This window comes from Taeniopygia guttata, chromosome 15 (genome assembly GCF_048771995.1).
Source record: "Taeniopygia guttata chromosome 15, bTaeGut7.mat, whole genome shotgun sequence".
NCBI lineage: Eukaryota > Metazoa > Chordata > Aves > Passeriformes > Estrildidae > Taeniopygia > Taeniopygia guttata.
Window position 1 is genome coordinate 7028575 of NC_133040.1, and position 12806 is coordinate 7041380.

At 40.0% G+C, this 12806-nt stretch overlaps 1 protein-coding gene across 2 annotated transcripts in view; it reads left to right on the top strand.

Annotated features, from left to right (window-relative positions):
* Positions 1-5419, top strand: part of ZDHHC8 (zDHHC palmitoyltransferase 8) — a 109742-nt gene extending 104323 nt beyond the window's left edge. The window contains exon 11 of one of the 2 annotated variants that reach the window (XM_030286006.4): positions 538-5419. In XM_030286006.4, coding sequence (XP_030141866.1) covers positions 538-709 — 172 coding nt within the window. In that variant the 3' untranslated portion in view covers positions 710-5419. The remainder of the gene's footprint in view (positions 1-537) is intronic. The other variant, XM_072936350.1, reaches the window with a different exon arrangement.
* Positions 5420-12806: the final 7387 nt, after the last annotated feature.

Here is a 12806-nt window from a genome sequence, read left to right on the forward strand (position 1 = left end):
TGGTTAAGGTCCCAGGTTTCTCTCTTCTGTTATCCAACAGTTTTGGAAAACTTACTGAAATGTGGGAGAACCATTATTGTAGATCTCCTGAAGTTAAGTGCAAACAAGTTGTTTCAGAGATGAGCAACAAAGTTTTGTGTACCTGGATATTTAACTGGAAAATGTTTTTTCTGAGAATTTATTTCTGATTTTAAAATACAGTTTGGCTTAAGGTCAGTGGTGAGCAGTGGTAACAGTTAAACTCTCCTGCACCCTACAAATGCCTATGCAATTAGTTTGGAACAACAAAGCATTTAAGCAAGTAATTAAATTAAAAAATATTACTCAGGCATGGTCCACTAACCTAATGGCCAAATTAATTCTCTCATTTCAGTGGCTTTTCATGGAATGCACTGGCTTCAACCAGCTTGCAGGCTTGAATATTTTGCAATGCTGGGAACTCAGGGTGACAGGGGTAATTGTTTATTCTGAATGAAGCCATTCTGCTATCACACTTTGTCACTAATATTACATCTTTTGATATTTCTTTTGATCCAGGGATGACATGCAGTTGAAGACACCTCACAGTAAAATAAATGGACAGCCAAAAGGAATAGCCAGGTTGGGTTCAACATCAAGTTCCCAGGGGACGCCAGTCAGCCCTGCTAGACACTCAAATGTTAAGAAGGTGTCTGGAGTTGGTGGAACAACCTATGAAATTTCAGTGTAAAATAAAATGAATTAGAAACAAAGAGCCATCCACTCAGCCAGCCATGAAGCTAGGAGCACTGTGAAGACTCAAATAACAACAAAGAAGGAGCAGCAGCAGTCGGCCACTCTCCTTTTCTTGTTTTGGGTTTGTTCTGTTTTCATCTTTCTCTTTTGGCCAAAAACCAGCTGCAGCCTTATTCTTGAGGGAATAATAAAATTGTACAGTCTATCAGACTCTTCCTGAACAACAGGCAGGAGCTGGCTATGACCTAAGACCACCACCGAGCAGAATTCCTTCCTGCAAGAGAGCGCTAAAGCCATTGTGCGCGTGTCTGTCCGACCACTCTGTTGTGTACCAGTTGTGCTGTGAAACAGTTCAGTCAGTCTGGGATCAGTCAGTTTTCCCATGCCCCTTCCCAGTTCTTCTGGCCAGCAATGTGTCTGGCAGGAGCCAGAGGACCAACTGCTGTTTTCCTGTTGACATGGAAAGTAGGGTTCCTGCGCTGGGCAGGAGCTTCTCCTTGTCCCCCAGGTGCTGCAGCTCAGGTTCCTCCTCCTGGGAAGGAACAAGGCAAGGCCACTTGGGCTGCAGACACCTTGTTTTCTTTAAAAGCCTCCCTGGTCCCAGATGGGGGCAGGAGAAAGGATAGCAACAGCTTCTCCCTGCCTGTCCTTGGCCTCCCTGTGTGTGAAGTTGTGTGTGTGTGTGCGTGTTTGTCTCCGTGGAAAAGGACCGCAACACCGGCGAGGATCTGCCACTCTGACCTCCTGCTCCCTCTGGGTTTGAAAGGCTTCTCTGACCCGGAAACAAAACCAAGCAGATAAGAAAGGAAATGTTCAGATGGAAACATACTTTAAACAGCCATCAGCTGCTTTCCCTGCACCCTCCTTATCTGTTGGATTTAGGCAATAACAGAGTTTACTGCCTTGCCCTGGTGCCGTCAGTGTAATCCCGCAGCAAGGTTATCATAAGCTGTCGAATTTACAGTGTGTGTAACTGAGCCAAGCGTGCATCTAAAGGATATAAATTTTCTGTCTGCCTAATTACTAGCACATTCCCTCTGGTCTTCAATACTATTAGACAAAGGATTTTAAATTTGGGTTTCCTCCCCCAGGGGAACAACTTTTTAAAAGAATATCAATCAAATCTGTTTAACATTCTGAGGTTTCTTTTTCCTGTCTTCAGAAAACTACATTTACTTTGTTGGATTTAAAGACAACTTTACCATAAAAAACAAGAAAAGGGTGCATTACTTTTGTCAAAAATATGAGGACTCTGGAAAAACTAATTTTGGGACAAATGGATTTTTATTTCTCTATTCTTTATCTCCTTTTCCTTACCATTCAGTTACCACCTCAGAAGTCAAAAGTACTGAGATCTGGACCAATGATAACTAGATCATGTGTGCAATTAAGAATATCCTGAACGACTGTTGCCAAAGTCACTAAAAATTATTATTTATCATTGAACAGTCAGCATACAAGACCTCGACTTTCCACCTGGTTCTCTTGGTGAATAGTTTTGATTAGAGATCTAAATCCATCATTTTTCAGGATATTCGTTTCAAGGGGTTAAATCCTTTTCAGTCCTTGACTATAATGGAAAGCTCTCCAGGTATTTGGTAGCAATTCAGAATGTGTTCATAATATCTTACTTGTTTTCATGTATGTTGAGGTTAATTATTCCAGAAGGCAAATATTGACCTTAATTTTGCCTGGTTAAAATTTATATTTTGATTTGATGAATCTTGACATCTGCTGCAATACATGGTTATTATGTCCCTTGTATATCACATTATTTTTTGGAGACAAAGGTTGAAGAGAACATAAGAAAGTTAATCATCTCTCTGTGTAATGCTCTATGTTGCCTGAAGGAAGAAACGTGGAAAGCAATGCATCTGCAATAGGCTAAAGTTCTGAGAGAGTGAAGTAGAAATCAGTGTGCATTTTATTGCCTTGGTGACATTTTAAATGCCTGGTGTAAGGATATTGCAGAGCAGAGAAGCAATAGTCTTGCTGTGCAGCTTTGCTCACTGGCACAGAGAACGTTGTCTTTAGTTGGAGACACCATGGTACCAGAAGGATGCTGGCAAACTGGATCAGGTACTGATGGAGCAACATATATTAAAGAACTGGCTGGGCTGGCTAATGAGAAGATTTAAAGGGCTAAAACATGCCACTGGCTAAGCAATGAAGTGAAAATTGAGTATCATAATTTTAAAAATATGTTACTTAAAAGTTGTAAAACCAAAGGTAAATCCAAGGGTTGTCACTGGTAATCAATGGTCTGCATTTAGAATGGGGCAGAACAGATGGAGAGGAAGGGGCAGTGAATAGTCTTCCAAGCAGAGTTTTGGACAAACTGTTTAGGACAGTCACACTGTATTTGGACAAGTCATTAAAACATTTCTGTGAGAGTTGAGTCTGTAAGGACAAGGGGTAGACCAGATGGCCTTACAGATTTCTTTCATCTTTAACTGTTATTAATCTGCAGTCTACCCTGATGTTAACTCCTCAGGAAGATGCAGTACTTCTTTAAGGACTGGAATTCACTCTGGTGCATAGAGTATCACAAAACTACTTGTTTTTAAAGTATCATGTATGCCATAGCTAAGCCCTGAAAAAGAGGCGGTAGGAAACACAGGGGATTAGGGAGTGAGACAAGGGCACATTTTATCATGTATCTTTGAATACGTACATGAAATTCATGCAAGCAAGGCTGAAAATTTGCACCAATGTAATATTTGAGATTTGCATCCCAGTGATGCTCCACTTTGATCGTTCTTTCTCTTGCATTTATAAATGAAAAAGCTACTGAGGAACTTGAAGGGCCAAAGAGCCTTTGAAGTTAACTACATTAGTTCATGAGAGAATTTCTCAGTAAGACTAAACACAGTATTGTGTGTATAAAGCACTAATATCCAGGGTTATTTTGACATAGTTCACAAGGGGTAAGGGAGAATAAAAGGATGCACTGTGTCAGTACAGGTTCAGCAGTAAGGATTATGTATTTTGTGAGTAGTTTTGCCCACAGTTGAGAGACATTCAACTTTTTCATAGGTTTACAATGGTACCAAAGTTTTTGTTTGTTTGTTTGGGGTTTTTTTTTGGTTTTTTTTCCTTTTGAGGTTTGCATTTAATTCAGTGCACATAGCCTGGAGTAAATGGTTCGGATTTTCTGAAAGAATAATCTAAGCAGAACTGTTAACAGGAGATTGCATGCAGCAAATCCAGTTTCATTTCTATCCAAGGCACTGAACCTGCAGCTATTTTCTCATAAATGTAAGTGTCTGTTCCATAGTTCCTGTTGTGGGACTGGGAACCTATTTATTAAATCTAATTTTTGAGCAGAATCCAGCCCATATTAAAGCATAGTTCTTTAAGCAGTTTACAGTTTAGCAGTAACGTTCTTCTGTCAAGATACCCTGCTTTTACAGACACTGCAGGCCAAATCTTCAGCTGGTGTAAATTGGTGTGGCTCCATGAAAGCTCATTTAATTGATGCTAATTTATAGTAGGTGGGGATCAGCCATGAAAATCCAGCACGAGTTAACACATTTTGTAAAGTAACTTCTTTATTTTTGTCATGCTTATTTCATGTTTCAAAAGTCTTAAATATTTTCAACATGTTCTTATTTGTAGCTGTGGATTGTATTACTTATTTAAAAAAGAGCAATAGGGGTTTTTTTTAGTTTATGCATCAGTTTTCATTGCATATTGCATTTTATTATCCGTTTGTTCCCTGTTCATATGCTCCCACTTAGGCTCCAGGTTTTCATTGTAGTACTTTTCTGCCTTGAAAAGTTGGATCTCTATATTTGTAGTTGTATAATAGATTGAGTATTATGGAATTAAATGTACCTTACTACATGGGTGGGAGAGAGAGAAAATATTTTTACTTGAAGCCTTAATATTTTCTTTTTTTACTACTTTGTTTGTTGACCTCATAGGAAAGTCTGAATAGCAAAGACTTTGAAACTCCGGGCCAAATACTGCACTGACAGACAACCAGCATTTGGCCCTCATGTCAAAACTGGATGCAGACATAACCTGAAGTGAACAAGGGAAAAAGCCTCAGGGTGGCATATTTTCCTGAAGATCATTAATACAGTCTCAAAACATGTCTGTAAGCAAGTACATTAAAGAAGTCTTCAAGTCTTGAATTTTTAAGGAAGGTGATAGCAGGAAATGCCCTAATATCTTACATCTGCTTTTTTTTTTTTTTTTAATTAAGCAAAACAAATGTATTTACTCAGTTTGATTCAGCCAGCTCGGGGGGTTGCACAGAGCTCTGTGTTGGTAGCCATGTGCAGCACATGAGCTGTGGGGTGTTGCTGTTCTAATTCTAACCAAGCGTGATGTTGTGTCAACTCGGCCCACGAGGATCCCTCCCGGGCCTTACAGTGGACGTTCCTCAGATGATGCCTACTCTCCTACAAGCCTAATATGGAAATTGCAATGTGGTTTTCTTTGGACTATATCTGTGGTCCAGACTAGAGATATATAGAGAGATATATATAATAGTCAATATTTTTTTGTGTGTGTGGGAAAGATGGGGTCAAGCTTTTCTGTCTCTGACAGTCTGGAAAGTTAATGTCAAACCGTTTTTATGGTCTGTATTTCACCTGTTCTGCCACCTTGAATTGTTGGAATGTATCCGTGCAGGCTTTGTGGAGCTCTGTCTGTAACCTTTTTTGTGGCTCTCGTAATACATATATATTTTTTAAAACTTTGAGTCACTTCAGTATTTTCAAGAGTACGTTTCTGCCTCAGCTGCATTCACTTGCTGAGATGGTTCACGCTGCACTGCCCTTTCTCACTTCCACTTGTGCAAAACCTGAACTGGAAGAGCAGAACTGGAGAGGCCAGTTCCAGTGCAAAGGATGAAACTGGCAAAATATTAGAGGAAGTGACTGCATGTTAAATCTCATTTTCAAGATGCCTATGGTAGAGTAGGAGATATGGTGAGTCTTTAAAAGAGTGTCTCCCAGTTGTGACCAATATTTGACCACAGCAAGTGGTCCATCAGCAACACTAAATGAAGTTTTCTGTACTGTTTATTTAAGTTGTGGGGTTAATAGGGATCCTGTGGTCCAGCACAATTTTAAATCACTGCCACAGAGTAACTGGAAAAAATTTTATATTGGTATTTGTTGAATACATTCTGTCCAGGTCACGTGGGTTTATAAATCCCAAACATGCGCAATTCTTAATCTGTCTTCATCTGTCTATCTGTTTTTAATCTTTGGAAATATGTCCATTTGATCTGTCAGACTGTCTTACAACACACGCAGCTGCCAAGCCCTGCAGCTGCTGCAGGATTTCTGATGCCATAATTTGCATATATAGGCTAATTGCATTAAGCAAGGATCTATTCAAGCATGTTCATTATAAATGCCAGTCATATTTGTGTGCTGTTGTGTCTTCACGTGGCAGAGATTACCTTTTATATAAAATGGCCCAAGCTGTAATCACCAGGTTCCATGGATGTTGGCTACATCAAGCAGGATTATATAAGGCCATGATTGGTTTCAATACATTTAAAGATATCTTGGCTTACAGCAATCTTGGCTTTCCTCTAAGTAAAGGGTAAATTATCCACGTTTGTCTTTCACTTTTTCATTGTTGTTATTTTTCATTCTGCAGGACAAGTTTAGGTTCACATTTTGGAACATAATAAGGAGAGACAAAGGAAACTCTTTTTACAGGTGAATATGTCTTTTAAAAAGGGAGAATCAGTTTTACAATAAATAGATTAGAATTACTGTCAACATTGGTTTTGTTCATCTTGTTACAATAACTTGAAATTTAACATAAGGCTTATTTCACAGCTGATATCTCTAACCCTGAAACATTTTTTAAATGTTTAAAAACATTTCAAATTATATGAAAAAATATTATCTACTTTTACAGATTAAAACAGTCTTGGAGAAGTGATGGTACGTTTTACAGTGCCTTATATATATGTGTATATATTAATATGTATATATATATAATGCCCATATGTATATAATGTATATGTAACTGTGTACATAGAGTAAGGTAAAACTAGTTACAGGTGTCTGTCTCTGATACATTTTAAATGGAACTGATCTGTCTTGATAGGAAGAAAATGGTTGTATCATCAGCAAAATACAAAACTGAAATTACTTTTTAAAAATGTAAGCAAATAAAGTAGACTGGAAACAGTGTTTCTGCCAGTGGTTATGTTCCAGGCCATGGAAGACTGGTAGACAGACCCACCATTTTAAGGGATATTCAGAGAGATGGGAAGGCAGTGCTGGAAGTGTGGAAAAAGTAGAGAATATGTAAGAGCAACTTGCCTTAGAAGTTGTGTTGCCATCCTGTTCACCTTTTACACATCCATCCCTTGTATGGATTTTTCAGACAGTAATTTGTACTGTACTGACATAGCCTGTCCATTTGATATTAGATGTAGAATATCCCTGGCCTGGGATGGACAGTGAGCACTGTGGGTGATGCTGAGGTTTAATGGCATTTCTAGACTGTTAAGATATTCTGTCCATCTGCTCCTCATTAATGGAAGTAATTTCTGCCTTTGTGGGCATGGGCCAGTTTGACCAGACCACGTGGCAGAAGTGCCCAACATGGCTTAGGCAGCAGATTCTGCCAGACCAGGAGCTTTTCTAGGTGTTTAGTTGCATTGTAGAAAAAAAAGGAGTACTGCAGGTAAGTCTTTTATTTTAAAAAATATCCCCCTTCCTGAAATAAAATTCTTTTATGAACATTAATAATTCAAAAATCTTTATTTCAGCAGACTTGGTGAAGTATCTGCTATGTAAAAGCCATAAAGGCTGCGTGCTGCCTTCTGAGGTTTATTTCACACCTTTTAACTTCCAGCCTCCACATGAGGCTTGGACCATCCATCTATCTCTTCAATGTGGGGTAAGAGCAGGATTTTCAAGGATTTATTTGAGCACTGTCTGTGTGTGTGAAACCCTCCCACTGAGTTCAGTGGTAACTGAAAGAAATAGTGGGAAGGATATGTATGGTTAGCCAGAGAAATGGCAATGCCTGGAACCCTCTGAGGGAAAAGTTGCCTTCCATGCAGGTGAAGAACTGTCCTTTAGTTAGCACTGTTGTTTTGGAACTAAAGCATGCTCCTGAATTTGGCTTCATTAAATCTTACCATTGCACACAGTCAGCCATGAGGACTCGAAGTAGGGCTTCAGCATCAAAATCACAAGATTTGATACCCCAAATGAACACCTAAAATGATAATTCCTCTTTTCAGAATAATGATAACATATCAGAGCTCATGAATGCCATCCCTAGCTCACACTGAAATCTTACTTACTTCCTTACTTAAATCAGTGGTAGTTTTTCCTTTAATAGTGCCCCATTATACTTTAAATGCCATTAGGAGTGGCACCCACAGGAATTTGCTCTCTGCTGTACTTCATTGACATTAGGACTTCTTCACACCTCTAACTTGGATCAAATCAAATACTTGCCATTGTTTGTTTGGTTTTTTCTTCCTCACAACAGCACAAAGGGAAAACTGGAATTTCATAAACACATCCCATTCGGGGTCAACTCTGTTTTTAATGGGACTTCTGTCCCTACTGCATGGAACAGAGATAGTCTTCATGGAGGCATTTTTGAGTGGCAGGCAGCAAGGAGGGATTTGAGATTAGTGGTGGAGGAGCAGTGTGGGCTCTTCTGCCTTCTGGCTTGTTCTTTCATGCAGTGTACAGGGGAGTGGCCCCACCAGGGCAGTGGTTTCCTCTTGCAGTCACTGTTCCCATGATATGAGGTGGATGGCTCCTGGTGTGCCAGTTGCACACTCAGGTGACTTGAAAGCCTCTTTCAGTTACAAAGGAGCAGAGCATATGGGGATCTTTGGGTCAGAGCTGATTGTGGAGGCTCATAAAATTGCATTATATTCTGGTTCTAGTCACAGGCACAGGTGGTTTAGCAGAATACAGCTTTGCTGTTAGCTTTTTCTCTTGTACAGTCATTGGAACAGATGGTGAAAGGATTGTTGAGGGCCTTTTTTAAATACAAGCAATGCTACTTTTTCTCAGGAAAAACTAATCTTTTAGAAACTGCAGTGTCTGAGTAAATTCAGTGAGTAACAACATAATCCATATTTTCAGCCTGTATATTATGGATCCATCTGGCCTTGGGATCAACCCTTATTGTCTCATTGACAGGTACCTAAAACAACAGACTTAAAAACAGAGAAGTAAGTAGTTATAAATAGGTGATACTTGGTTATGACTAATTTTTTGGGCACACTGTGACACAGTGGAGACAAACTGCTCTGTTGTTGGCCACAATCTCCTCCATCAGAACTCACATGCTTTGCACTGCTGTTTTTGGGAGATTCTCAGCTCGAGCTGTGACTCACAGTGACAGAGGTACCAGCCAGATGTTCTTCTCCAAGCACAGGCTGCACGTGAGGCACAGGAATGGGCTTCAGTCAGTTCCTGACTCCACTGCAGATTCCTGCTGCCTCCTTTGTCTTTCTGTGCCTCCTTGCTCCATGTTGGATGGGGATGTGACTTCCTGACTCACAAATGTGCTGTTTGTGAGAGGCTCAAGCCCTACTGTTCTGCAGTCAGCTCTGTGGCTGAAGACAGGCAGATGCCTCCCATAGGTGTCCTGGAGCAGTAGGACATATTTGGGGCACATTTAGCCTAAGATGAAAGCATCACCTAAGTCAGGTGAGGAGGAGTTTTTGGGTGTTTGTGATGGGTGTTTTTGACAATAATCTTGGTATTTCACGCTGACTTTGGCAAGCTGTTTTAGTAAACAGATAAAGACATTTCTGCCTTGATCCTTCCATTGACTCCGTGCATATTTCCCTATAATCCAAAGCCTCTGCACATTACCCACACAGCACAATCCTCATTCCAAGAGACCATATGCTTCATTGCCTTAAGCAGTTCTGCTCTTCCCTGCCTGCTTCTTGGAGCAGTTGTACATATATATATAATAATATCCAAAATGACTGAGCAGAAATGCAGTAAAAGAAATGGCTGTAGCTTGGGAGTGACCTCAAGAAAGAGGGACACTGTGATGTGCTGGTGAAGCACAGAACACATCAAGAGCTGCGTTCCACAGCCATTGACATGTTGTGGGCAGCTGGGGAAACTCAGCCTTTCACATCTCTTGAGGGCAAGGACTGAACTGCTGTGTTGCCATGTGAAAAATATTATTAATTTCGGTCTTTTTTTGTGTCTGTTTTAGTGTTGTACAGAAGTACGTATCCATTTATCTACATTGTCATGTTAACAGCACATATAGCTTGTCAAAGAAGGAATAATGTCTATTAGTGCACAAAATTGTTCGTTTTCTAGTATGGTCTTTCACTCAAGGAGTAGGAATAAGATGGAAATTATTAATTACTGGGATTTTAACACAAGAAAGTATATCCTGATTTAAGGAATAGAGAAAAACAGGTGTGTCCATGTGTAAACAGAAGTCTCATGAGTTTATTTAACTGCAAAGGCAAAAAAAATTGTTTCCACTTCTATTGAAAAATAAAATAGCTACATGTTTTAAAACATATAAAAACCTTCATGTGACTAGATATCATAGAAATTTAGTCTATTTCTCCCTCATTTTAACATAATTTTTAATATGGTTATTTATTAATATTTTCATGTATTTTTGAGAACAATGATTTTATTATATGTACTCAAATTCTAGGGATATTTATACAGCTTCTATTTATGCATCTCTGAAGCCCTGGATGCTGCAGGACTGCATTTCAGCACTGTGACACAAATGATGGAAAGAGTCCTTTTTGGGCATAAGAGACTTGGGGTGTGCTCTCTGCTTTTGGTTCAGTTCTATATGGATAAAAATACATATACACTCTGCTACTATTATTAGCAATCCCCTGCATTGGTTGGGAAAGCAATGCTCTCCTTAGCCTGGGTTGACACTACTTGATTTTTGAAGCTGAGTCCCTTGGATGCTCCATGACTGCCTAATCCTAGGCTTAAGGATAAATTAATCACTTGAATCCTACAACTAGTGACTTGAATAACTTACACTAATGTGCTGTTCAGACTGGCTCAGTGCAGCAGGCTGATTTTCACCTGAGGGTCTTTAACATTTCCCTAGTAAATGCATGAATACATTAGCAGAAATTTGATGAAATAAGTTCAGTAACATAATTTGGGAGAGGAAGAGTCACAATGCCATTTTGTCTGATCTATACCTATAGCAATTTCCAAGTTGTTACACACACACACATAAATATACACATACATTTACATATGTATGTATATGCCCAGATATTTATAAAACCAACCACAGCCTTTCAATTGTGTGTGCTGTGATTCATCAGCAGCAATAGTTTTTGGCAGGGACGTAATTTCAGATCTGCTGAGGATGCCTGCCAAAACATTGTTGGACAGAGATAGGATGAGGAAAGTTATTTATAAATGGGGATAATTAGGTCCTGTGCTTATTAGTGTTGAGGATGAGACAGAAAGACGGCATGTGTAGTAATGAGTATTGTAATATGAGAAGATGCTCTCCATGATTTTCTAATTGTTGAGAGAAAATTTTTTTTAAAAAACCCACTCAGGTGAAATAACATCATTATGTGCTGCTCGCAGCTATGAGATTCAGACTGGGGGTTTGTGTACTATGCTGTAGGAGAGGTCCCAGACTAATGAAAGCTTGGAATACTTCCACAGGATCCAGGTGCTGACTGTCATCACTGATATTAGATTCTGTTTCCTCCATCCTGGACTTTGCAGCTTGTGTTCATGCAAAAACAAACCCTGATGAGACATAGGAACTGCATTAACTCGTTTTATGTGGGAGCAGTGCTCACAACCACACCATCAGGAGAGAGCACTGTGCTGTCTGGTGCTCTGCTCATCACCTCTGTCAGCAGAGGCAAGGCTATTGCTGTGTTCCAGCAGTCATGTAGCTGTATATTACATCCCTTTTTTTCTTCAAGAGATACTGTCACTGGGACAAATTCACCTTTCCACTGGGATTCTCCCTAGAGGTATAAATCCAGTGAGCACAGTGTGAAATTCCTCCCTGCAGGATCTGGGGGGTACCTGTGCTCACAGACTGCACAGCACCCAGGACAACACCCCCAGCCAGTTACTACAGAAGAGTGGTCACATGGTGACTCTGGAGAATAGCCATTAATATTAAAGATTTCTTAGCTCCTGGCTTTGTACCAAGCTTCCTAGATAGTGTGACTAATGTGTAGGAGACACTTAAGCACACATCTGTGTTGAAACAGTTGAATATCTTATTAGCTTTTCTTACTTCCAAGCTATTTGGACTGGTCTCACAATGCTTGGGATTTTTATGGCCTGAAGCTCCTGAAGTCTCAAGTAAATGGTTGTTTTGGGGGTTTCTGAGTTTTTCATTAGAGGTGAGGGGAAGAAATAGTCTTCAGCATTGCAGGGAGTAGCTTGAAATACAAAAATGGAGTCTCTCCAAAGGTCATTATTTCCCTGCACAGTGTGGGGGTTTTTAAACACTGGCACAATACTGACAAGGTCCAGTGCCTTCAGAAAGATTATTTATGTATTTAAAGGTGCAGTGTAAGCAAGTGCCTGGCTTGGCCTGGGTCCTGGTCTCTCTGAAGGGGGAGTGGTGTTGGGAGAGCTTGTCTGGCTAAATTTCTGCCACGGCTGCTATTTCTGCCCTGTGGCTAGCTGAGAATGTCACCTGTGTGGCTGAGTATCCCAGGCTCTCCAGACCTGGAGCTAGCATCACTTCTCCCAAAACTATTTCATCCCAGGGTTTTGCCTACACATCCTCAATGCAGCCTGTATGTGAAAACACTGCATTTAAATGCTGTTGCCAAAAAAAGCATCAGCAGGGTTTAGACAGCCTGTGCCAAGCTCATCCCTAGGGTCATTTTTTTGAAGTAAAGCAGGGAATAGCTAAAACAGCTCCTGGCAGAGAGATAGGAAAGAATATTTGAGGGAGCTAGAATTTTGCCTTTGTATTTCTTGTAAAGCATTAAAGGGATCCTTAGAACTAGAAATCTCTTAAAGTGTGTAATTATGTATGTCACGGTGTCTCAGATGGTTCTGCAGGCAGAGCACTCTCTTTCCTGCTAAGGGAATTTTGCAGAGCAGGTTTTTTTTGTGGTTTGCAAG